This window comes from Haliaeetus albicilla, chromosome 7 (assembly GCF_947461875.1).
Source record: "Haliaeetus albicilla chromosome 7, bHalAlb1.1, whole genome shotgun sequence".
NCBI classification, from domain to species: domain Eukaryota; kingdom Metazoa; phylum Chordata; class Aves; order Accipitriformes; family Accipitridae; genus Haliaeetus; species Haliaeetus albicilla.
Genome location: NC_091489.1, coordinates 36718792 through 36746020, shown reverse-complemented (window position 1 = coordinate 36746020; position 27229 = coordinate 36718792). Strand labels below are relative to the sequence as shown.

The window sequence follows — 27229 nt, the reverse complement described above, 5'->3', positions numbered from 1 at the left end:
TTTTGCGCATGTAGCACCTACATAAAAGAAATAACATGCCAACACTTCTGAAAAGGGTTGCTAATGAGAACATGAGCACTAACAGATACCAGTGTGAGGGTCTGGTAAGTAATCGTTTGTGTGAGGTGAGCTTTTTATCTCCAAGGCCCAGTGCTCCAGCTGAGGAGTCCAGCCCCTTGCTGGCTTTGGTATTTGCCTCAGCACAGTGGTTGAACAGGGAAGAGAAAAGAGCTTTTAAAACTCCAGGTGAAAGCTGAAGTCACGTGGAGATGTGAGAAAAGGCAGTCATGCAGCCAGCCTTGCCAGGGAGGGATGCCCAAGATAAACTGGGGGTGGGAGAGTGTTGTATGTTGTAGCTTTCAACTACTTAACTTTCCACCTTATCAGTCAAAATTGCCTCAGTTCAGCCATGCGTGGAAAATACTTTTTTTGTTTCAATGATTCCTGTAAATGCCTGAAAGCGGCTAATGCTGGTTACCTGTGTGCTGGGTGCTCGAGGTGGGAAACCCAGCTGGGCGTATACACCTACTGCACGAGCCCTGAAAGAGGAGAGTCTCGTTCAGACCTTTGTTCTCTCAACGTACTTCTAATCTCAAATACAAGAAGGAATAACGCCTTTATGAGGCCTCAGCAAGTACCTCACCACACGCCGCTGGCGGCAGCTGCCGCAAAGGGTTGGTAGCCCGGCTGAGGCGGCGAAGGGCCGCGCCGGCCCTCAGAGGCGAGGTACTCCCCGAGTGGGCTCCTCCCGCCCCCAGTCAGGGGGGTCGTTTGGGGTGTCGTGCCCCGCCCGCCTGCCTCTGTGTGAGGCGGCCGCTTACGCGGGAAGCTTGAGCCTCGCGCGCTGCCGTCCGGACGCCGCCGGCCGGGTGAAGGCGGCGGCCCCCTTCGGCCGCGGCCCGGAGAGCAGCGTACTACGCGACGGCGGCTCTTCCTTCGCCCGCGCGGCCGCCATGTCTGCCCTAGCGAAGGCCTCCGGCGCGCTCAAATCGGTGGACTACGAAGTGTTCGGACGAGTGCAAGGTAAAGACGGGCGCTGGGCTGGGGGCGCGTGGGGAGGGGCGCCGCACTGAGGCGGCGGCTGCGGTGGCGCCAAGGGCGCGCCCTTGCGGCGGGCCGCGCATGCGCGCGGGGGCAAGTGAGGCGGGAGGGGGCTGAGTCGATGGCGTCGTGTGGGGGAGCGGGGCAGGGGCGGGAGCGGCCGCCGCCTCTTCGCCCCCAACGGGAAGTGGGGGAAAAAAAGGTTGTAAATATGCCCCCGCTGTAAGGCTCGCCCGGTTCCCTGGAGAGCACAGGCTGTGCTGTCAAAAGCACTTGCCGTTAGCCGCGTTTATGCTCGCGTCTTCTGTCAGCGCGGTTGTGTGGGAATGCCTCCCCGCCCCCGCCGGGTTGGCAGCAAACCTCTAACGTGAAAATTAAGTCAAATGCAATTCGCATACAGCAGCGTCTTCATTAAAGAAAGCTACATGAGCTAACTGCGTTAATGAAAATAATCGGTTGTCGAAGGGAAGACTCAAGGCCAGCTTGTACCCGAATTCTGTAGAGTTTGCCCAACGTTAAAATTCATAACTGCTGTCCAAAATTTCTGTAAGAAAAGACCCCAGATGACTTGTATGCAGTTTACTGTAACTATATGAAGTGAAATTCCTAGAAGTGGTATTCTTTCAAATTATTTTAATGTCTTTTTCTTTCTTTTCTAGGTGTTTGTTTCAGGATGGTAAGGCAATGTCTAATTTACCAGTTCTATTTTACAGGATAGTATTTCCAGTGCTAAAAATACGGCAGCAGGTCTGTAGAGTATAAACATATCCAACCTGAACTTTGAGTTCTAGGTTAGATGGTTAAGTATTGCAAGTGGATTTAAAAGGAAAAAATATTTGGTTTATATTACTGTTATATTAAAATGGATTTTTAAAAGCTCACTAATGTGTTGCTTGTTTGCATACTATCTAAAGATTGTGTTTGGATTACTTGTGATAAAACAGCCACAAGAGCATTATAACATGTTAATCTCTAGATTCTTGATAATGGCTTCTGAAACAGTGTGTTCCAGTTTAATTTTTTTTTTAATGGCAATTGTACCCATATTTAAGGAAGCTTATTGTGTTTCCTTGTAACAATGTGCTACAAACACACAGTCTATGGCTCGTATTCCAGCCAAATGTCTCCCCAGCTCTGAACATGCAGCAGGTAGTTTTGCATTTCACAGAAACCCAAGAAGCAAGAGGACACATTTCAAATAAGAACAGTTCTTTGCCTGAAAATAGTGGACCGTGCTTAATATTAGACCTGAAAGTTTTTATGTGTAGTTTATATGTATTGTGAAATAGTGAAAAATTGAAATGGATAGAGAATTATGATATAGTATGCCTTGAATTTAATTCTTTTATCAAGTGGAAAAGGTATGCCCACACATTATGTGGTGGGCAGGTGCAAGCTTGCTCTGCCTTGTTTTGAGCTGACCTGGAGCTGTGCGCACACACACCACAGTGCCAGTACTGAGCTAATAAGCAGCATTGAGAAACAGGTTGTCAGCTGCATTCCCATGCTTTTGGACAAGTTCCTATGGAGAAGCTATTCACAATCAACTTGAAAAATACTCTTTGTGATTAGCAACACCTTTTCATTGCCTAGATTACCCCAAAATTTGTTTCATCTTTTGGAGTGTAGTCATATTGACCTGCAGTTTGGCTGTTGACATTAGAGTAAGTGTGTAAAGAGGCTGATAATGCAGTGCACAGATTTAGTATCTGTGTACTTTTTGGGTATTACTGCACATACTCTAAAATGTTTGGCTATTTCCCATCAAAATGTATTGAAAACTCTCAGATCTTATTGTTGGAGCCATCAGTCTGTTGATGTTCTGTAATACAAAATAAAAACATGGGCCACGTAGTCTTATACCTCTTTACTAGATGTGCAAGAAGCAAAACAGAGGATGTACCTTTAATATAAATAAATTTGCTATTGATAAAATGAAGTACTGTGTATTGGCTAATAGTGTTTTTATTGTCCTATATGGAACAAAAATTTAATGGATTTCTGCAAAACAGGTGTTCAGTTCCCTACCATTTCAGTGTTCAGAGACAAAATATGAAAACCATGCATATGTTTCATATGTACATGAAAGACAGAAAATGAGAAAGTTTAAAAAATAAAACAAAAATCCCAAACCAGAAGAAAAAATCTCAGAAAACAGGGTACTCAGAAGAAGTGAATAACTGGGAAACCACAATTTGTTGTAGTATTGCAAAAATACTAGAAAACCAGTATAATTATGTTATGACCCTTGCAGCAATTTGTTAGTAGTAATGCAGCAGCTAGGGGTAGAATTTAGGGAGTGAAAGTCAGGTGGCAAAGATTTAAAATGAAACTGGAGAAAAGGAACTATGAAGCTTGTACATGTAGCAAATTTAATGATTTTGAACGTGTGATTGAAGAGGCAAATGAGCAGTGATAGGAGCTATAGAAAGGAATAGAGTAGGTATAAGGGAGTGGTGTGGGATTAGTAGAGTCCTTTGTGATCAAAGCTGTGTTAAGTTCCTTAAATAAGGGGAGCAAGTCTTTGGCCTCCCTGTCTGAAAAAAGTCATCACACCATCAGAAGGTTTCTATGTATGTACGTATGATAAAGCAAAGAGGAAGATGACTTTTATTACGAGCAGTGTAGTGTCTCAGTGGGAGCCATCATATCTATAGGGGTTTTTTTGAAGAAAAGTATTAAAAGCTGTGAAAATGGAAGTGGGAATTAACTCATGCGTTTATTACCTATATGTAAAATCTCATTCTTGTTCAAAAGCTGGCTGCTTCTGCTGCAACTTCAGAGCTGACAGGAGTATCTTAATGCCTGAGTATAAGTATCATCCATGGATTTTTTTCTTAAGTGTAGGTATTAAAGCTATGAAAATGAAAGTAGGGTTTTAAGTGGTATGCATGTGGTGTATGTGCTGACACTGATTGTCCTTTTTCATTATTTTTTCAAATCAGTACACAGAAGAGGAAGCTAGGAAATTAGGAGTGGTTGGCTGGGTTAAAAATACCAGTCAAGGAACTGTAACGGGCCAAGTTCAGGGCCCAGAAGATAAAGTAAATGCGATGTAAGTATTTTTGTGGGGTTTTTTTTAGTCTTATTAAAGTAATTTACAGAAACATTTTTCATCCAAAGTGACAAGTACATTCATATGTCAGTAATGTAACAGTACTTTCAGTAATCAGTTTTGGTTTTGAGGAGATACATTCTTTTAAGCCGTAGAAAAGTCTTTAAGGTTTAAAAATAGTGTGTGGCATTAGCCAGTTTTAATTTCTAATGTCACACAGTTTGTCAGTGTATTTCCCTAACATACTCTTATCTTGTGAAATGAAGAGGAAGCCTTTATTCATACATGTGAGCACGGATCTGGTTAATTCTTCAAAACATCTCTGTAAAGAAACACACTGAAAAATTTCTTGAAATGCTTGTTCAGCCTGTGCTTAATTTAATGGAAACTGAGTTTAAGTATGACTTTTTTTCCCCCGATTAAAAAAAATAAAATACACATTTCAGTAAAGGCCTGTAGTCTCTACCATCTGTAAATAAATTTTGAAATATTTTGGTGTCTTTAAAGGAATGGGTATTATTTTCTTTATTAAACTGCCAATTTCCAAATGCTTACAGCTATCACTCTGAGGAAATGATGCCTGGAAAAGCACAAAGCCCAATTCAGTTGCTTCCAACTATCATTTTTTGCAAGTGTATATAGGGAGATTGTTGGGAGTTTTTAAAAATCCTTCAGTGGTTTGTTCTCTCAACAAAGAATGAGTGATGTTAAAACTTTCCTTCGTAAGCTTTAATATGGATGGGCAATTATTAGTGCAAATTCTGCCAGCGCTTTCCAATACAGGAATTGCTTCAAAACTGAACTTAGATACTAAGTGAAGTTGGCTTTTTTGCAGAGAAAGTAGTGTTACACTCTCTGGTAAAGAGATTTATATATGATTATTGAATGTGACAGAAGTATTTGTAGTAATTTTCTTTGGTCTTGAGCTTAACATTCGGTTGCTTATCTTGGGCTGCAAAACATTTACAAAGCCAGAGAAACATCAGTTGTTTGTTTCATAGGTCAAGTTTATACTTGTGTTCTGGAAGACTTTTGCCCTATCTAAGTATTTTGTAAATTTGGTAACTTGGTGCCACCTCTCTAGTTAATTTAGAACACCTAAAATGAATGTGTGAGAAATTGGGATTTGGTTTCTATTTGTTGGAGTACTTTTTCATTTAAAAATTTCTAGTCCATTGATTTATTCTCATGAAGCAGGTTTAAGTGAAAGCACAGCTTAGCTCCTGATATTTCTTGTATTTGCATGAACTAGGATTGCTGCAGAATGCAGTGTTTTCTTCTATCCTTTTCCCTTTCCCCATTATCTGTGTCAGTAGGTTTCAAAGGAAACAGTGCTTACCCCAATGCCAGAAAGTTTGTGTGTAATAGGGGATCTGGCAGTACAGCTGCAAAATTAGACTAACAAGGCTAGGTTTTTTCTCAAAGATATGTGCAGACTATTCCAAAAGGAAGTAAAAGTTTTAATTTTTCATTGTTACACAATTTTAAGTAGGGTCAGCAAGCTGGATTGTGACCAAAAAAAAAAAAGTTGAAGCTTTTGATGTACATTGTGTTGCCACTGCTTCATTTCATGCTGGAAATCAATCCCACTCTGATGTGGGAATAATGTTGCAATACTGAAGTTGAAGTATGATTTTGAAGTATGCATTGAGATCTGATTATTAAATTGGAGATCCTAGAGTAGAATGCTGAAGGAGAAACTTCACTTTTCCTTGCTGCCTGTGTGCACTCTGATATAGTGAAAAGATAATGAGTTTATTTTTGGCATTCATTCGGTGAACTTGCACATGGAAAGGGAGCTCTTGTATATGAACAGCTACAGGCCCTTATTTCCTTCTGCTAGTACATGTTAATAGGAGATTAAAATAGGTTTGCGTTTTTGAAGTTTTTTGCAGAGCTTATAGCATTTTTTGTAATGCTCAGTCATGCTTCCTAGGAATTCATAATACTGTGTTCTAGGTTGAAGTGTTATTTAAAATACTATATTAAATAAAAATCTGAGGCTTGCTTCTGCTATGGCAAATTAGTATTAACCAGTAATCCTAAACATACATTTGTAATCAAACTGTGATAAATAATCAGGAGAAAATTCTGGCACCAGCTTCCTATGCAAGCTCTTGTTTGTATTTGCTAGATATTCAGAACTTAAGAGACTGTATGTGTATCACACTTAAAAATTTGGAGATCTCATGTGTTCAAAGAAATTGAACACTTTTCAGAGAAATACAGTACATGAATCAATATTGTAAGATATTTCAAGAAAGGTTCCTGTTGAGTGCTATTTCAAATATTGGGACAATCTGTTACCTTATAGAAATCTTTCAAGAATAGTTTGTTCAGTGTCTTTTGGACAGGTATTTTCATACTTGCGTTAATTTTCCAAATTAAACTTTAGGCACAAAATAGCCTGATTTTCAGAGGTACAGCACCTGGACTTTTAAAAATCATATATTAATGGTAATAAAATGATTTGTCAGTTGTTTTACTGGTTCTGGCTTGTTAATGTTAGTATTTTTTTAGGGGGAGATGGAAGGGGTGTTTTGGTTTATCATAAGCTATTGTTTGTTTTTTCATGATGCTAAATAGAATCATGAACATAGACTAAAAAGAGAGTAGGGATGCCATGAGAAAGTACAGTTCTAGAACAGGTAAACAGAAAAAGCAATATGGGGGGGAGGAAAAGAGGAATAAGGGTTCGAGAGGAGGATAAAGACAGGGAAAGTATAGAAAATGTGGGAAAAACACCATGAGGCAATTCAATGTTACCAGAAGCATGGAGTGAATAACAAAGCATGCCTTTGTTCTGGAGCAGTAAAGCGGCAGACCTCTAACCCAACGGTTTTCCAGCACCAGTCTTTTGCTCCTGATTTTCTGACCCTTTTTATTCTATTTTGTATCACTGCTTGTATTGTGAGGCACAGCTAGGAAGCATCCAGTACAGGCTCAAGAAACAATGCCTTTATATGATTTTTTTTTTCATGTAGGCTGCAAGGTAAAATACAATCTGGGAGGAATTATGAAGATGGTCCTGGTGATCTATTTTAAGCATTATTGTAATGCATGCATGGAGTTTAGATGGAGAGTGACCAGAACCAGTATAAAGTGGAGAACATAAGCTTTAAAGCAGGAGAGTTTGAGATATGACTATCCACCCATTCTTAAAACTCTCTAGTGAAGTGAGAGCATGTTAGAGAAGATGCCTTTTGAAAATCAGTAGACCAGGCAACCAATGATCTTTGGAGAGTCTTAGGTAGTCAAATACAACTTTATTGCATTAGAACTGAGGGTTTAGGTGTGGGAAGGCAGCCAGAGGCTATGTGTCTACTGCTGCAGATGCAGCACAGAGGAGCGTTTGCTAATGCAGGCAGTGGTCTGCGGCTTTTGTTCCTACCCATCTTGCCAGCAAAAAGAACTGGCCTTTTTTACCTGAGCCTGGTGTAGTTTCTTAAGCAGAATGCTGAAGCCTGGATTTTGTCCTAAAGTATGGAAGTAATTGTTTCTCTGCAGACATAAAATATGGTTATGATGAATTACTTTGAAAGATGAAATGCAAAATGGAGTTTCCTCTGGAGCATGTAACAACTTAGCAGGGGCATTCTGACTTTTGCAGAAATGAGTGGAAATTGGTAGGTAAGTATGAAGGATTGGGGCCTGAAAAGTGTTGTATGTAGAGGAAGTTTAGTTCCTTACTGGACCATTCACTTTGTGTTGAATATGGGTCTAAGTTTTTGATTTACGTTCTGTGTGGTGAAATCTTGACCACATTGAAAACTGGCAAAATCTACTGACTTCCCTGAGGCTAGGATTTCAGTGTGAATTTCACTGAAATTCAAGAAGCTTGAGGTATGAATGAGAAGGTTTTGATTTTTAGATATTTTCATTTCAAGATTTGTCTTAAATTTGTTTTAATGAAAAACTTTGAGATTCTCAAAGATCAGGTGACTTTAAGTAAAAGTGTGTTTTGAAGCCAGTTTTTCATTTTAATTGGGAGATCTTGCAGACCATTTTAGAGGGTATTTTTAAGAAGACTTGAGAACCTTTTACCTGGAAGCTTGCTTTAATAGCCTTTGCTTTTTAACCTCTAGATGGAGCTGTTTGGTCTGTAGATACTTTCAACTATACATGCTTCATTTGAAGTGTATCTATTTTTAGACTCTTATGGTAGAATCCATCTTTTTCTTCACTACCTCTTTCCCTACTGTATTTTAGAGTCCTGTTCTGTTTGCTGGTACTGTGCCACATAGATAACACCCATTATCCTTAGATACTGAAAGCTCATATTCAGTCTTTTGCCTGTTTGTAAGCCAAAGAATACTGAAGTCACAAGAAAAGCCGAGTTGCAGCATTTCTAAAACATAATGGCATAAGGTTTTATGGTAAACTGAAGGCTTTTTTGCCAGCCCAGGTATTGTTAAATGGAGTAGAGGAGGTAGCCCTTTGGTTTCTTTTTTTCAGGAAGACTTATAGTACAGGGTTTTCATTATAGTGTCTTGTAATATTTTTTCCATTTTATTCATTAAATAAGGTTAGAGCTGTTGTAGTCATTGTAGTTGTTGCCATAGCAACTTGCATTGACAGGCTAGAAATCACTTTCCTATGAGAATTTTTGAACTTTGAATGATGACATATTAGTTAGCCATTAAAAAAGGAAGAGAAGACTCTTGCAGATTGCCAAGTTCAGAATTTATTCCAAAAATCAAAGATTTCAAATCAGGTTGACACTTTAAAATGTGAAATCTTACAACATTTTTTAGACACAAGTAGTATATAACAGCATAGTAAGTATTCTTCCTGTCTTTGTAGAAAGGCATGATATTAAATATAGATTGCTTGTCTTGGAAATTGTTCTTAATTAGTAAATTAATGCTAATTTAATTTGAATGTTTTACCTTTTAATATCAACATCAGTTAAGAAGAATTGATATTAAATATATAAATGACACAAGACTTGAAAATTACTTCAGTGTGTATCTGCATAGAAAAATCTAGATTTTTCTACCATGTAAGAGGGGAGAACAAAACTCTGTATTAGTTAATATTGTATCTGTCCTTCTGTCTCTGCTTCATTAGTTGGGTGTATCCAAGATTCCTGTCTGTACCAACTGGCATTGAATAAATACTTTTCTCCTCAATATAATTTTTAATTGTTTGCAGAGAATAGCCCTGATGGCATGAAACGGAACTAAATGCTAGTAAAAAAACCCCTCCATATTTAGACTATGACTGGGTTCCTTGAGCAAAATCCTGGATCTTAAAACCCAATTTATGTTGAGATATAAAATGAACAGATTTTGAGATTTTTGTCCATTTTAAAAGGATTTTTTTTTAAATTTTCAGCTCAATGTAAATGTTGTTTAAGGGAAGAAACTGTAATGCTTCTTTTCACATGAACCTAGGCATAATAGTAGAAATGAATCTGCAGGGGACACTTGTACAGACAAGGAAGTGGTTTAGGTTTTTAGATACATTCAAGACTTCTGTGGTATACCCAGAAGCCTGCTATTGAAAAGAAGACAAAGGCAGTTGAGTGAAAAGTTCAGAGAGGTTGGAAATGTTGATGGATTAGGGAGAGAATATGGAAGTCAATTTGTGTTTGGCAACAGCTGATCTGTAAAATAATGTGATTGCAGACTGGGAACTAGTAGATTCAAGAAATGGTGAGTAACATCAGACTAGCAGAAAAGATACAAAACTTCCAGAGATACTTTTATATCTGGGGGGCAGAGAGGCAGCATGATACAGTAACCAAAGGTGTGCTGTAATAGAAAAAAATCATCATGGGAGATTGGTTGGAGAGGTAGAAGGAAAATTCTGAAATCTGTTAGTGTGGGAGAGGAGAATGTCAGTGGTGGAAGTGAAATATGGAGGGGAGGTTGATAAACTCTACCAAGTTTATGATCAAATGCGGTAGAGAGGATATAGCAAGAAAGATATTTAGACCATCTTAATACAATTACTTCTAAAACAAATGAAGTAGGCTGTGAGAAACTCTTACCATTATTCAAAGATGAATGTAGTTCTCAAAGTAGACTCCAAATTCATAGGTATACATTTTCAGGTTTGTATTTATTGAAAGGCTGTAAAAATTTATTACTGGAATGATTTAATTGCTAGCCATGTTTAATGAACACACTGGCTGAAATTCCATTGTATCTTTTATCTGATCAACCAAGGTGAACATTAGCATCCCACATGTCTGGAAAAGCATATAGAAACAAAATTGCAACTGCTAGTTTTGAAGTTGATCATGCAAAGAACACTGGTTGTTATAGGCTTTGCTGTTACAGAAAACATTTCTCAAATTGTGAGGCCTAATACTTTTTGCCATGCTTATTTTCTATAATACTCTATAAAAATACATCTGCTCTGATGCAGAACACTTAATGTTTACCTTGTGTCTTGTCAATGAGGTCGCTATGTGCCATAATAATATGGCTGAAGTATTTCCTGAATGTGCTGTTCTTGGGAAGCTGACAGTGATATATTTTGAAGGAAAGGGGAGGGGGAAATTAAAATCACATTCTTTAAGCTTTCTTTTTACTTTGCTAAAATGTGAAATACTGAAAAAGGGTTAGGATGTGTTCTCATATATGATTGTAATGAAGTAAAGTTCTTCCATTAATCACCACTGAAGGTGATTTACAGTGTTTCAGTGACTCAATAGCAGTCAGATGACAAGAAATATGATGGGGGCTTTTATAGTTCAATGTGGGTCCAAGTATAACAAGCTCAGGTTTTTTTGTTTGGTTTTATTTTTATTTGTTTAAAGGTTAAACTAACCTATACTGGAAAATTAAATTGTGTTAAACCATAATCTTTGTGGCTAGTGTAATGGTAAATGTGACCATCTCTCTTCATACTGAATACTTGAGGTGTTAACTTCTTGTCTATGATTATTAGTTTATTGCTTAAAAGTGATAGGCTAAATTGTGAACTATTTAAGTTATGCAGGCTCAGAGCTTGGTCCTGTAAAAAAAATTTACTAGATGTTACTGATGATGACCTGGGAAGAATGGAATTAAACCCTGTTCTTTGGGATCTTAGCAGTTCAAAACTAGATAAATGAAGGAAATAATTATGGTTTATTATAGCAACTGTACTCTGGTTAAAAGACAAGGAATGGGTCAGGTAAGTCAGGAGATGTAGTTTTTTGTTACTGGCTTCTAAGAATAAAACCAGTAAGATATTCATGATACTTAGCTGAAGGAGAGCGCTGTGTGCTTCCAACATAAAACTGGAGACCTGGTGGCTTACCCTTGTTCTGCACTTGCCATTTTATATCTTGCAGTAGTGCCAACTGCCCCTAAGTGAAGTCTGCTCTTGTTAGTCACTTAAGGGCATAGGAAAAGGCAATTCTCTCCCTGAGGACCAGGAGTGGTCGAAGGAAGAGAGGTGTAGCTCTCCATTAAGGTCACACAGCCCACCAGTGACAGAGGCAGAAACAGAAGTGGACTCCTGGCACAGGTCCTGTCCTTTAGACTGCTGGATTGTCACTGTTGGTTACTTTGAAATGCCATAAACCACTAAAGCTTTTAACCATGGTTATGTCTTTCTTGATATGGAATAGTGCAAAAAATGTTTTCCACACCCCTGATTTTTCTGCTGGAGTATAAAGATAGCTGTATGGTATGGCCCTGTAGATTTTTTTAATCTAGAAATTTTTACAGTCACTGTGAATTTGCAGTAGCTCAAAGGAACTGGAATTCTTTATAAAGTGTCTGTTTCCTTTTCTGATCACTGAAGTGTTTGCAGTAATATATTTTGATAGAAATATAGTTTAACAAATTATGCTAAATGTAGGCTTATAATACAAATAGTTAATTAGGATTTACTGAATACTGTCCTATTAGAGCTTAATACTCATGTTTTCTTTACCTTTTGAGTATTGGATTTTTTTGAAGGAGTGCAAGCTAAGCAGTTTAGTCAGGTTTGAGAATAAAAAGTTCTTCTTGAAGATTACGTTCTCATTGACACTTAAGGTTAATAAGGTAGTGCAGTGTTTTAATTCTCACAGCTGTTAGTCTAAAATATATGTTATAGTTTAGTCTTAAACACAAGTCTATTGAGTTATTACCTCATTTGTTGGAGGGAGGGGGCCACCTCTCAACAGCTTACGGTATTTGATGCTTGAATTGATTCAGTGAAGAATGTTTCTTCCTTCCACCTCCCTCTCAAGCTGCCAGAAATGTCTGTTTGCTTTACTGGGAGCCATATGACTCCTTTTGTTCATTAAAACTTTAAGGTATTCCACACTTGCATGTTTGTAAGTCTGTGTAAATGAGGGGAGAAAAGAAGTTGCTGCAGGCCTCTCATGCATACCTGGTCTCTTGTTCTTATTACTAGTGGGCATATTAATATTTGTTTAACTGTTAGATGCAGAGAAGACACAAAGCTGCTTTCCTTTTATGTTTATAGAGCATCTACCAGATGTTATTCCTGCACTGAAACAGGACTGAATTTCTGGAATTGTGCCTCTGCAATAAGAAGTGTTACTCTGTACGGTGTCTTGGAAAACTCAGTATGTGATCTTGGGCAAGGTGCTTAACTTGTTTTCTTAGTATGTCTCTCTAGTGGCTTGCCACTTTGGAAATGATGGTTTCACAGGGATGTTGCATTAATGCTTCAAAGTCCTTTAGCAGTGTTAGTATGTGAAGTCCTAATTTGCTACAGAATTCCAGGCTTTCATTTGCTTAGCTGATGACTATCTGTGATAACATTCAATTCTCAAATTTCTGTTGTATGGTTGAAAGCAAGTAGGATTGCAGGGTTGTATTGGATTGTACTGTAAACACAGGCAAGTGAAACTGTTGTCTGAACACTCAATTTAGGCATTTCCTTGCATAATTAGAAGTGAGATGCCTTTCATCTGCACTGAAAATTCAGGACTTATTTTGACTCTAAATAAATCTTCTTAATTAAACCACAGTAACGGTTCTATAGCAACTTTATGCAGGATTGGTTGAGCTTTCTGGGAGACTGTTTTCAAAATGCAGATTCCACTATGATGTGTGTTTTCTACTGGAAGCTTTTTATTCACTTGAGCATTTAAAGCATTTTTGCATTCTTTGTAGTTTATATTATTGGGCCCACGTGCAATGCTTTGATATTTTCAGAGTGAAGGTATTCTCTTATTACTGATACAGTAGGATGTGGTACAGTTCAATGCCATTATTCTGGCTTTTTTGTGCTGAAGAAAGAGTGTTCTAGATGTCTTTAGTGCTCCAACACAACATTTACAGAAACACTAATGAGTAAAAGTTCAGTTTCAACTAGTATTTTTAAAGGAAGCTTTTGTACTCCAGTTTATCAAGGGGAGTAACTGTGTGCACACAGTTAAAAACAGATCTTTTTAACAAACTGGAAATTACATGAAGTACATGCTTTTATTGATAGGGTTTTTTTTAAACCTACTATAGGCGGTGTATTTGACAAAGCTGCCTGGTTTTTGCAGTATGAAATAAAACTGGTACTTGAGTAGTGTAAGGTTCTAAATGTTTGTCCTGTAGAATATGGCTTACTCTGTCAAGACTGCTGAGACAATGTCAGTGTTGCCTTCTGAAGGTGCAGTCTTCCTTTACCTCTGTTGAAAGAGCCAAAAGCTGTGGGACTATTTTCACAGCAGTGAACCTAAGCTGCTGTACTTCACTTTTGACCTTAGTGCTTCACCAGTCATACTCTGTAGCTTCCAGTCATCTTACCACACTCTAGAGCTTACTTGTATTTGCCTGTATCAAATTGCATAAACATAATGGGAAGGAAATTGAGAAACTTTTTACTTCCTGTGTAGAAAAGACTCAGATGCTGGTGAGACTGAGTTTATTCATGTGCATGGATTACACACATGAAATTGTATATAAACTTCAGTGAGCTTATGTACGCGCATCTTGGCCACAGCTTGCATGTGATGTTTCAAACAAGTTCTGAAAATAAAAAACAGCTAATGTGGTTCTTAAAGAACAACTTCAGAAATTTAATTTTTTGTTTTGCTTTTTTTATTCAAACACGTTTTCTTTGACCTCAAATTCCGAAGTGTGTTTTGTACCAAAATAAATCGGGGCACTTTAAAATGTTTTTTTAAACAGCATTGCTTAAGGCTAATGTGTTTCAGCAGATTAGGCACAAAGATTGTGTAGGATGGTTGTGACTTTTTTCAATGTTGTACAGGAAGCCATGCCAAAAGTATGACGTAAATTCTGGTATGAAAATTTTTGGTTTGGCTTCATGTAAATTCTGATGTTTCTCCCTAGGTAGGTACTAATTGACATTAGCATGAACCAAGAAATAGCCTGGGATACCTACATGGTAGCTGGATATCATAGTGCATATTTGCCTTCTGAAAAGTGCAAGGCATAAGAATTAACAAATCTTCTGTATACTGAAAGGGTAACTAACACTCTTTATACAAACTTATAATTTGATAAGGGTGTCTACTCAATGTTCTAACCTATAGAAGCTTACTGAGAAGGAAAAGAATTCAGCTAACTGGTCTAAAAATGGAGATTAAATGTGCAGAGCAATGTTAAAAGATCATTACTGAATTTGTAAAGCCAAGCATTCAAAAGTCAGGGTAGACTAGAAATACGTTGTGCTACAGTGTACTATAATATCTGTTTTGTTCTCTGATCTTCACACTTGATGGCTGAAGGGGTTTGTTTTCGTTTTGTGCCTGCCGATTTTATTTGAAGATTAATAGCCCAATAAGTAGGGAACAAGCCTGTTGTGACCACTTTTCTATCATAAGAGGGATGAAGGGTGTTATTCTGGGTCTAGAGATTTGTGTCTATAATCCACAGGAGAAAGCAACATTAAACTAATATTAAGGTTGCATAATATAAGGATGAAAAGACCTCTACAAGAATGCTGCCGCTCTCCCCAGAACAACTGTTATGAACTAGGCAAACAGATTCAGGATTAAGCTAGTAGTAGCCCTCACTTCTGGTAAGAAATCAGGAGGGAATATTTTTCAGATGTATTACATCATGCGTATAGTACCAGATGGAAGAGCTCTTCCATAGGAATGCAAAGATTTGGTAGTCAAAAAGGACAGCATACAAAGCGGGGGGGCACAGATAGTTAACCATGCATCCTACGTTGAGTGGGTGGATTTGATTTAGTTCTGAATTCACTGGTGTAATGATGCACATATCCTATGAATCTTGCTACTACTGATCTTATCAACATTCTGGTGGTAAAAATGCTGACTTGGAAAAGCATAATCTCTCTAGGATTTAAGCACTTGATTAGCTAGGTGAATCTGGGACTTTAAGTGAAATCTGTATTACTTATGCCATGCTGCACAGATAGCGAGAAAGGAGGAGGAAGCTAGTTAGAGCTTGTTTTATGGGCAAAGAACTCTGAAGCCTTTTTATCTTGCTGACAGATACCTGTTTGTTTTATTCCATGAATTACTGTAGTACTGATTTGATTCATGGGCAAGCTGTGTTCAGTTTATTTACCATATTTTTATAGAAGATGATTATGTTTCACACTTATGTACTTAAGATATGCCCTTTTGCCCTTTGCCAACGGGGGCGGGGGGGGAATCAAAATTTCTTCTGATGCTGCTCTTCTCTCTGCCACTATTAGTGCATTGCAGCAGTAGAAAAAAAGGTATTGCTAGGTAACTTCATTATATAATATATAACTCAATTTTACCTTCTTCTCTTTTCCCCAACTCCTCCCTCCACTCCCTTGTCTTATGCTCCAGGGAAATACAGTGTTTATTTGCTTAATGTGGTGCCCTGAGATTTTTCCCCTTGAACTATGCTGGATGCTACCAACTATCCTGCAGAGTTAACATTACTTTTTGCATCTTTGCCTTTCTTTTTTATGTGGCCCCTCTGAAGGGGATACTGAAGTCTCTTTACAGAGAATCACTTGGATAAACTTGGAGAAGAAACTGGGTTTGGTCTGACATCCTTTTGCTCTTGAGTTGATTAACTATAGTCACTCTGCTACTGGATTAGAAGCTTTTTCAAAGCTGGTATTCTTTGTGATGTTTTTTTCCCTAGCTGGGGTGCAACAGCTGGCTGTTTTAATCTATAGTGAATACTCTGCTTGTGTACCTCAAATGCTTTCCACTGGTGTTCAGACTTGTGCTCCTATGTTGTGATGCTGTGGGCTCTTCCTGCTTGTTTCCCTTCTGCTAAAGGAAGAAAGAAAATCAGCCAGGAAAAAGTCTGGAAAGTATTCAGAACTTAATGAAAGAAAAGCAGGCTTTAAAATGGGCAGCTGATACTATGTTTGGAAAAAGATTCCTTGAACTCCCAGTGACCATTCTGATGGGAGAGGGTCCTGGACAAATAGTTTTCCTTCCCTTTTTGACTCTATAAGCCATAGAATTTTACTACATACTAGTAAACAAACTATCTGGAGCCACAAACCTGATCTCACAAATCTCCTAGCAATCATTTAATGAGATTTCAGTCATCATGTTTTTGGATCTGAAGAGGTTTGGCCTACCATATAGGAACTCACCTGAAATCCTGTTATGCTGTACAAATGCTAATCCTGAGCCTCTGGCCTTGCTCATTGTATAATATAAGCCATTCCTTGAAATTAGATTTCAAGGTCAGTACTAGGAAACTTTTCAACACAGCTATACCCACTGTCAGTCTGTATGGATTTAAAATATTCTTTAAATTTAAAGGCTCAGTGTTTTTTTTTGCCGAGGAGATTTTTCAAGTTTAGGAAAATGAGGTGGTTTGGCTCTGTATTCTAGGAGGGGTGAAAAAGAGCAGCTGGCTGCTGCCAGTCTGAGACCTCCCTGACGTGCCCTGCCTTTACAGACTGTGGATCCAGGAACTGGAGCCTGGAAACTGAGGTCTTCTTTGTCAGTCATGGGGCTGTAAGGACTCTGGCCCTAAGAGAGCTCTACAGAGGCTGTTGCAGAGCCAGGACTGTTGGAAGGATTGGTCTTGAGCAAGTCTGCATAGCACAACTATTCTGAGGCTGTGAACTTTGAAAGCTCAGGGTCCCCAGCAGCCTCATAGACAAACTGGCAGCATATTCTGATGAAAACCACTTTGTTGGAGTGCAAATTCAGTTCCTTTTGGAGATGAATCTGTTCAAACTCTTAGGTCAGCTGCCTGTTTTCCAGTGAATCACACCTGTAACCTATCTGTGCTTGGGAGTATATACACAGATAGAATTTTTATTTGTGCTGCTGCAATTTACTGTTGCATGTGCTATGCCCTGCTTGGCTGGGAAACTGTGCTTGAGCAGTATTTTTCACCTTCAGCAATAGGAAAACACATTTGCTGTTCCCTGCTGTTCGTCACAAACATCACTCATGTGGTATCTACTTATGTTTTAAAAAAGTCATAGCTAGGATGTGGTCAGCTTTGCAAAAGTTCAGGCAAATAGGGCTCCCGTGATGCCTTGCAAAATGACTGCTGTCCGTTTGGCTGCTTTTCCAGATCTTTTTTGTTAGAGCATGAATTGCTATATTATATTATCCTGCTGCCCTCATGAACACTCGGTGGTAATCCCCACAATGTGTTGTGTGAGACCTGCTAGGGAGAGCAAAGCTGATTGAATGCTGGCTGTCCTAGTGATGAACCCTGCTAATAGTTGTATTCATGTTTTCAGCTTTCCTCTAACTGCTGTATCCTCTCAATTAGGGGAAAAGCGCTGAATATTAGTATGAGTGAAATGAGATACATCTCTACTTGGTTTGAAGATTGAAGCGCTTTGTATGCTAAGTGTGCCAGGGATGTCAGGATATCTGTTGGGACCCCCCCTGAAGATCAAGATCTAATGGATTTCTGTATTGTCCAGTTTACACAACACTTTAATGGTTTTGTGTGAAGTTTGGCTGTCAGGACCTACTGTTACCAAGCCGAGGGGGTGTTTGCTGCTATTGCAGTAAGTGATGTCATAAATACATCAGTAGCAATATAGTACAACTTCAAAAACCAGATAGAGTTCATAATTACTTTTTGCTGTTGTAATGGAGCTGAAACTGATAGCCATGACAGTCCTATGTATATTTGGAATGATGGCTGAGGCAAATTTTGGTAAATTCTTAGCACAAATGTGAATTAAAATTGAAATAAATTCTGTTGAATAGCTACATAGGGATTATTCCCATGCTGTACATAGAGGAACTGGGGCACAGAGCAGCATCAGTACAGTCTCATACAGCAAATCTGTGATGGAGTTGAGGGACGTGTGGGACTGTTGATACCCTGTCCTACACTAATCATCAGCACAAAGTTTCTCCCTTTAAATTGTTGGGGTTCTGTGCATTGGTTAGCTAATGTCAACAAAGCCCTGAAGAATAACATCTTGCTCTAAATTTCAGGGTATAGTATGCTTTTATCTAGTTTCCAGTAACTGCATTTGGATTGTTTCAAACTACAGTCATACATTATTGTATCAGCTGATTTCTCTGGGCCAGCTGGAGCAGTCAGTTTCTGCTAGGTTTAGAAGAAATTGTATCTTTCTAATCTCAAAATCCCCCTGATGTTAAACAATACAAAGAAAAAAAATTTGTAGGCTGCAGTCAGTCAGGGCCCCATTCTGCTTTATTATCATGTTTTAAGAGAGTCTTACTACCAAAGAACAGATAGTAAAATTAAGCAATAAAGCCAGAGAGTAAGAAAGTATTAATTTACAAATGGAAACCTGTAGCACAGAGATGAACTGATTCGCTCAGTTGCACAGGAATTTTGTTGCAGACTCTGAATTCAAGTTGTTTCCTGACTCCCAGTCCAGTCCTTCATGACTCTGTTCTCTTTGCCTTTCTGATCCTGTAGTTTAAAACAAAACTGTTCAACTTTGTCTTTCATAGCTATTAATAAGAAAACAAATGCCTTCTGTAGTTCTTGCACAATAGAAGTGAAGTGATGGTTATGTATGCCAGCTGGCATTTTTTTTGTTAAATGCTAGCAGTATTAATAATTAATTGGATAATTATGTAGAAATTTTCTTTCTGGCTTACATCCATATAGATAGTATAGGCAGAAAATTCTGAGCCATAGCAGTGTGGAGTGGAATGTATGAGCAATTAATCGTTTCAGTGAGTACTTGTAAACAAGGTCAGCTCAGCAGGCATTCAGGAAATCTCTTATGAAATGTGATGCTGTCTTCATTATCCTTTTAAAGGGTTTTGGTGTAGGACTAGAACAGCAGGCAGGATTTTTCTCTGCCATGCTGTTTAAGTACATACAGGAGATTTCTCAGGACTTGCAGACCTGTAGATAAACATTTAAAAAACCAGACCTGTAGTCTTGTATTAAAACTGTATGTTATTCTCACCTTCTGAAAGCTGTTCTTTTGCCTGAGTTTAGTCACAGTTATTCAGTGAATTCAGGCTAACAAAAATCTATTCAATTTAGTGTCTGGTTTACTATTTTAGCTAACATTAAAAGAGATGTTCCAGTTATTCCCAACCAGAAACATGTAGAAGGCTGACAACCTAAATATTGAGCACCATACATTCTGGGAAATGCTAAATATTTTGCTTGATTGTGTTGGGAGTGATCTAGTAGACTTAAAAATCATCTCAAGTTTTCTAGTTGTTAGGCATGTAAGGTATGCCTCTTGGAGACAAATGGAAATTGTAAAGTGTGGAGCACATATGGGACCCGGGCATGAAGCAGCATGTTGAAGGGATAGGTGCCAGTGTTTGCCTTGCCCAGTGAGTTAAAATGTCACATTGCTGTGTGGGATTGACGTGGGAGGGGATGCTAGAGCTTGTGGGACAGCAGTGTGAGCTGTGTAGGGATTGCTGAAGATTCCTTCCCATGAGAGACCTGCCTGATGCCTTTACCCTGACAACAGTGCCCCTAAGGAAGCCATGCTATGCTATTGGCTCTCCTCTTCCTGACTGCACTTTAACTATCTTCCCAAAGGGAGGTAAAAAATGAAGTTAATGTCTTTAGTTGGAGTCTTGCATGGAAACCTGTCTTCTCCTGAGGGGATTGTGTCACTGGGAATGTGATTCCCTGTAGAAAGAGGTCTGTGTTACCATGTGGTTTGAAAATAGAACTTACTAAAATGCTCTAAATGTGCTAATGTGGCTGTCAAAAGTTATGACATTAATCTCGAAATGGATAGTTTTTGTATGAATATGGAGCCCAGGTGTCTTTAGTGGGACTCTACTGGTGCAAGGGTCTGTCCATATCTCCTTGACTACATCATGGCATTTGTTATGGGAAACATTTGCCTTACTCCATCCACTTCATAGCCTGTTTGAAATCACAGCATGTGCTTTGAGATACAGGGGGACTCAAGAGAAATAGCATATTTTCTTACTCTTTGCCAGGTGATATGTACTGCCTAACCCAATATTTTTTAGTGAGGAAAAGGAACAGAAATGCCAGGGCACTAAAGGCAGTAAATATGTAGTCCCTTTGGTTAATGTGAGTCAGTGTTCCAGGGCAGCAAAGTGTTTGTTTGCAGCAGTGGTTTCCCTGGTAGGTGGTTGCTTATTGATGCTGCTGTTAGAGAAAACCTCAAAGGACAGTAGGAAAGGACAGAGAATTTATAGTAGTTTCAATAATGTGCTGATGTCAAAGTATATCTGGTATGTAGCAAGTGTTAATTTTAAACAGCTGTCTTTAGGTAGAAATAAGTTCTCTGATCTACACCTCTTAAAATACAATCCAGAATTGTCATGTTCAGCTGGTCACAAGATTAGGCAAATCCACAAGTGAAAGTTAGTGGTGGTGAAATGAACAGAGGTGACACGGGCTTGCCTGAGGGTAGAATACGCGGTCCATTTCAAGTTAATGTTGATGCCACTTGTTTAGAGCATTGTGGTTGGTAACTCTTTTCTCCTCTCAAACTGCCTCCCTGCTCTTAAAGTGGATCAGCAGTGTAACATGCCAGTGGCTTTTGGAATTAATCTCAAGGTCCTATCTAAATACAGGGGAACAAAACGAAAGGCCTGTGCTACGTTCCCCACCCCGCCCCAGTCTGCTGTGAGCAAGCATAATGTATACTCTGTATCATTATTATACAGTCATCCTGGATTTAGTTAACTTAGCATTTTTTAAAAGTTGCTACATATTTAAAGAAAACAAAATTGTAGCCCATGGCAGTGTAACCGAAGTCTTTTACCTTTGTTTAAAACAAGCATTTATCCTTGAATAATTAGTATATAAGAAAAAAATTACCACAATTACATTAACTTGTGCATTATTGCCATTGTAGACAGTATTTCAAACAGCACCTTGTGAGCCTGCCGTCTGCTCAAGGTACAGGATTGTTGATAAGGTGAGCAAAAAGACCTTTTTCTTAGCTTTGGAGTTGGTGGGGGCAATGAGATGGAGTTCATTTTGAGGAAAGCACAAGATGAAGTACTCTAAATGCTGACATAAAAGAAAATGTTAGTTCTGGTTCTGTAACCAGCTCAAAGAAGAAGGAGTAAGATGGGCAGGCAAATCAAGTACTTCTAAATGATTTCCCCCCCCCCCCCCCCTTGATTCTGTCACTCTCCAATAGAAAGAAAAGCAGCTGTCTTGAGGCCAGCAGACATTGAAATCCATGAACACTTTTGCCCTCCCAGTTGTTCTGGCTCTACTACAGCTTGACAGCAAACAAGTTCCTCTTGTGGCATTAAGTTGAAATTTTGGCTATGTGTATACCACTATAGTGGGAAAAAGTGACTGGATGGTGGAGAAATTCTGCCTTGATTAAATTTAAGCAATCTAGTGATATATTAAAAATAAAGCAAGCCAGCCTCACAAAGCATATGGATCTTGATGGAAAGATTTCTTTCAGGAAAGGAGAAAAATTAAATTCCTTTGGGAGAAAGGGCTATAACTTAACAAATTGTGCAAAGAGGGCTATTGCTCTAGCAAGTAACTGCTGGTATGTTTTTAGTTGGTGAATAAAATAAAATGTCTAGAAAGGTAGGTTAGTTTTTAGTTAACTCTACAGAGAACAGCAACAGTCTGTTTTGTGAAGCCTGTCTTTAGGCACACTGATAATATTTAATTCACTAATGACTCGGTGATCGCACCTGGATTGACTGCATTGCTAACTAAAGATTTTTGTGACAATACTTGATGTTTTTTCTCAAAGCCTTAATGCTTGATACAAAACTATTATGTAGGAATTGAAGTTCTGCTTTAAAGAACGGTTTTCAGCCTTGCACATTACAGAGAAAAAGTTGGCACTGTTAAGATAGTGCCAAAACCCAAAGGCAAGCAAAACCTCTGAATTTTATTTTAAAGGTCTCATAAGATTTCAGCTGGTCTCATGATTTTCTGGCAGTTGATTAATAAATCTGAACAGTGGGATTAGTAATAATCTTTAGTGAAAATGAGATACTAAGAGTATTATGAATAGTTTTCAGGTATTTCTTTTTCTATGCCATAGGTTCATTGCACATTTTGTTCTGATGTCTAATTCCTCAAAGAAAAAAGGATGGTAAAAACAAAGAAAATAATTATGTTCAAGTAATGCCATGGTATGTTTAAATATTCTATTTTTTCAGTCAGACCCAGTGTAATACTAATGACAGATGAGAAAGCAGATTGTGAATCCATTTGGTAGCTGGTTCAACTAAATTCTGAACTGTTTTTCTGGGAAATGTTCAGCCAGAGCTATATCTGAATCTAGGGAAGGTGTCCTAAATTTCTCAGCCTCACAACAAAGTTAAAATATAATGCAGTGTGTGTAGCTCCTGAACCAATGAAGTATGGTATGAAATATCAACTGCTTCATAATTAGAGATTCTTCACAGTGGGAATCTCATGTGTTGCTTCTGGATGTGTTCACTTCTTTCATCCATTTAGTATTCCTCTCTTCACCTGCTGAATTTTTTCTTTGAATTGTGGAGGTTTTGTATCTTAGGATGTAGGGAAGAATATTTAATTTGTGGTTTGTGTTGTGTTTCTCTTCCTGTAGTTGCATACAAGATATCTCTCCCGATTTATTGCACTTGAATTATGGTGGTCTTTTAAACTGCTCATGTTCAGTGAAAAACATGTACTGAGTAGGGCTGCTAGAGAAGGACTTCTGAGTGTCAGGATTAGTATGTGAAGAGGAGATGAGACACAAACTGTCTGGTAGGAATAAACTTTAAAAGTAACATGGTAAACTATAAATTACATGTCTAATGTGTAAGATGTGAATGGAGTCAAGTAAGCATAAAGCAACTTACTCCCTAGATCTCTCAGATATTCAAGGAAAACAAAACTTAAGCTGTTTGTTCCAAAAATATGTAACTTTCATTTGTTTTCGGTATGTTTCTGGAGTAGTTATCTTGGGTGCAGTCATGGATCTTTACTGGGCATTTCTCCAGTTAGTTTCATATTGTTGGGTTGCTAGCACAAAACAAAAATTGACAAGATACGGATTTTTTTCCTCAGCTTTTCCTGCTTGTTTGCAGTTTCTGAAAATCCTTAGCTTGAGAAGCAAAACTGGATATATTTGAGATTGGCAAGGTCTTTGGTATTGAGCAAATTCTTTTTAGCTTTCTCTTTAGAGCTCTGTAGGGTTTAAATGGTGCCAAGAAACTATTTTCTGGTTGACTTGATGTGTACAGTGTAGTTACTGTCAGGAAAGTTTTACTTCAGTGTGTAGGCTTACAGTTTTCTGTTCCGTGCCCTTGCAAAAATGGCACAGTGAACAGCTATTTGTTTTGTTTTGTTATTCCAGATATATTTACTATTTCCAGAGCTTATCCTGAAGTCATCACTTGCTTCTGACTCATTGCGCAAAGGTTCCCTCAAGTCCTAAGTTTTCCTGAGTGAAAACAATCCTTTGGTCATATCTGCAACGTTGGAAACGGTTAGTTGTTTAATGATTAACATATTGAGTCCATGTCAAGCTAAGGAATCATATTTACTCATAAAGAATTAATCAGTCTTTGCGCCTACATCACAGAAATGAAGGTATTAAAGATCTTTTTCAGTTGTAAACTCTAAACCAAATCATGCAATCATTCTGCCTTTGTCTCTAACTTTTATACTTCACCTTATCCAAGGTTAGAAAAAGAACTTCTGCTTGACCAGCTAGCCTGTGCTCCTCTCCTTCTCGGTCTTGTCTTGAGTTTCTTTCCTGATTCTTTCGTTGGCTTTTATGATTCACTGCTAACGTATCATTTCTTCTCTTCTAGAAGCTACACTTCCTCAGTCACTAGTAAAATGTTTTTGACTCTGTGTAGCAATTTGAAAAAAACATTTAAAGGTGCTTGGAGGATTTGGTTCTCTTGTCATTTAAACATATATTTTTTTTTTTTACTTATTTTAAATTCATCCTTGTTGATATGCAGCATAGGCTTTGTAGTTCAGTGTTTTCACACTAGATGTCAATCTACTTGCATATGTAGAAGTTGCTATGTATTTTTTGCCTTCTAGATATTTCTTTCACCAACTGCACTAGAAGAATCCTATTTTCCATCTACTTTGCAGGGGAGTCAATGCCACGAGAGAAGGGATGAATTTAAATATCAATTTTCTTTTGGTGGCTAATATTGAAGAACACTTCTTCCAAATAAGACAGCAATTTCGGGATTGCCAATTGTAATTAAAATCTTTGCTTTCACTAAAGCTGGTTGACAGCTTTAATTGAAAATGAAATTTCAACAACATGGAAGCAGAAGTTGGAAAGGCTTAGGTAGAAATATTTTTTCGAATTGCTGAACAGTAATTTAAATATACATATTAATATTTGTTGTTGATAGCTGTGTCTTGCTATTTCAACATTGTAGGTACTGAGTTTAGTAAAATGGCTGAATATTTGCGTGACTAGTCTCTTGTTGGCTGCATAAAACTTGTTTGCAAGAACAAATTCTTAGTTCCTAGAAAACGGAGGCTGCAAAAATATGAATTCTAAGCTAGAGGGAATCATAGATGTGTGCTTGTGTCACCCCATCTCTGTTCTGCTTGTTCTATTCCTGTAGCAGGCAGCGTGTTGAGGGATATAAGATGAGCCAAGTTAAACTTAGCAGGAACACTGCCATCATAACAGTGAGTAAGAGAGGGAAGCTTGAGTATGAAACATTTGGAAGTCTGAAAACATTGATTACAAACATACATACAATTAATCTTGTTTACTGTCTTGTATAAAAAAATGTATAATTCATAAAAATGTAGAGAAACTTGTTTCAGTGCTTATTTTTTAATCTCTTTGCGTCTTTTCAAATACCATTCTTGCAAGGTCTTATTGAAATGAAGATCTTTAAATTAAAGGAGGAACAGTGTGATATATTGTGGTGTGCTTGCAAAACACAATACAATTTCAGGCTGTCACGGATGGAGCGATGCACTTCACTCATAAGAGAGAAATAGCAATATGTTTATTGATATAAAAGAGCAATTTAACAAAGTTTAATAGTAAGTGTGACAGTGGTTTAACAAGGTTCGATTGCAAGGTTCACTTGATGCTTACTGCATAGAGGACAGGGTCAGACAAAACTGTCAGGGAGACCCTCCCATTGAGTCACGAGGTTCAGAAAGGACCCCATTGTGTTCTAAACCCTTTCTCAGAGGGCAGTTTAGGGCCAGCTGGATCCAGATTTAGTCCCAGACTTGGTCAACAGTTTATGTCTAAAGGATTATATGTGCACAATCAGTCCTTTATATGACTTCGCTAAGATTTCAAAGTTTAGCATGCTATTAATCACTTACTGAGAATCTGTTGAGGCAAGGAATCTCTCAACCTCGAGGAGTAACCTTGAGAGGCGTCCCTACTCAAGGGGAGATCCTGGTGTGCAGGAGACCTCAACGGGCCCTGGGCTATCCACTATTTATGGAGTAAGATAATTGACTCATAGTCATATTTGTATACTGACTACAGGTGTTAGGTTCTTCCAAATTTGGCTTGAGTCAGACATTGACCAGCACTGTGGTTAGGTGGATGAATTGTTCAAATTGGTCCCTGGCTATTGTGTTGTTATCTGTCTCCCCCAAATCCACTTTGAGACAGATGCAGCCATCATGACCAGACACATCCATTACAAATGCCACTGGTGGTTATCACTTGAGTGGGGTTATGGGAAATACAGGTCAGGTTAGGTGGAGCGCAGAACTACACAGGCTTACAGAAGCAAACATGACAAGAGGCATTTAAAGTCCATTTAACATGGTGTTCACCTACAAGCCAGGAGACACAAGTCTTAGCTCACATCTGTACTTATTTAAAGATGAATATTCTGGATGGAGGTGTCTGTGGCTGACTGAGATACTTAACTCCAGAGGAATCCTGAAATTTTTCAGTGATTTAGTAGTACTACTTTTGAAGAGGTAGGAGTATTAGGAAGAACAGAAACACTTACAAAATCAGTTTTAATAATTTTTCTGATACTATATCCTGCTTCTGCTGTATCTCTTTTTTTTTCTTCTGTTTTCATTTAAGAAATCATGGGGGGATGGGGAGAAGACGCTGTCTGGGAGGTATAATACTGTATGGAAGTCAGGTCCTCAGCACCAACCGTTGTACTCTACAAACCTGCTCTTGCTGGTCCCTGCTCCTGGCTAATGTAGGTGTAACCACCCTGTTTCTAGTTAGCCTGGTTTTTTTAGTACTTAAGTACCATTTACAAAAGCATCTCCCATTGTGTCATTGCAGAGCCATTAAGAGGATTGGAAAACCTTTGAGACTGGCAGCAGTACAGGTAGAAGCCTCTGCCTCCCACTGTTTTTTCTATACACCTTAGGTAGTATTTTACTCTGAGTAACTGTTTAGAAGTGGAAATAATTGCTGCTATGAATGCTATTGGCAGGATTCAGTGAGTTACACTGAAGTTTCTAGTCACAGAGAAAGTAGCAGTGGTTGTAACAATGTAACTCCCTTTCTCATTGTGTTAACCTCTTTCATTGTGTTACAGCTCCAGTTTTAGTGGCAGACCTTCTCTGCCTCTTTTGAAAGAAGCTCGGTACATTTTTAGATACCACTAAAATAGCTAATTGGTCTAACAACTTGTGTAATATTTTTGACAAAGGTAAATGTGATTCAGTATGATACTGTTGCTGGTATGCTTTGTCATCTCAGCCATCCCGATCCTGGCTGGCTTCCAAAACTAGAGTTACCTCTTGTAAATGGCTGTGGAGGTTTTCCATGGGCAGGAGGGCCTGTCCAATGGACTGGAGTGCTCTGGCATCTCGAAGATATTGCGTATTGTTGCCCTCCACCTGAACTGCCTCTACTGATTGCAGCATGTCCCAGCTTAAACCC

The 27229-nt window shown here is 38.5% G+C and overlaps 1 protein-coding gene across 5 annotated transcripts in view; it reads left to right on the top strand.

Moving 5' to 3' along the window:
* The first annotated feature begins 801 nt into the window (after positions 1-801).
* Positions 802-27229, top strand: part of ACYP2 (acylphosphatase 2) — a 46660-nt gene continuing 20232 nt past the window's right edge. For 2 of the 5 annotated variants that reach the window (XM_069787718.1, XM_069787720.1), the window contains exons 1-4: positions 805-1023; positions 1701-1717; positions 3987-4096; positions 26624-26669. In XM_069787718.1, coding sequence (XP_069643819.1) covers positions 954-1023; positions 1701-1717; positions 3987-4096; positions 26624-26669 — 243 coding nt within the window. In that variant the 5' untranslated portion in view covers positions 805-953. Of the gene's footprint in view, positions 1024-1700; positions 1718-3986; positions 4097-7080; positions 7225-26410; positions 26535-26623; positions 26670-27229 lie in introns of those variants that run through there. The other 3 variants (XM_069787716.1, XM_069787719.1, XM_069787717.1) reach the window with 3 other exon arrangements.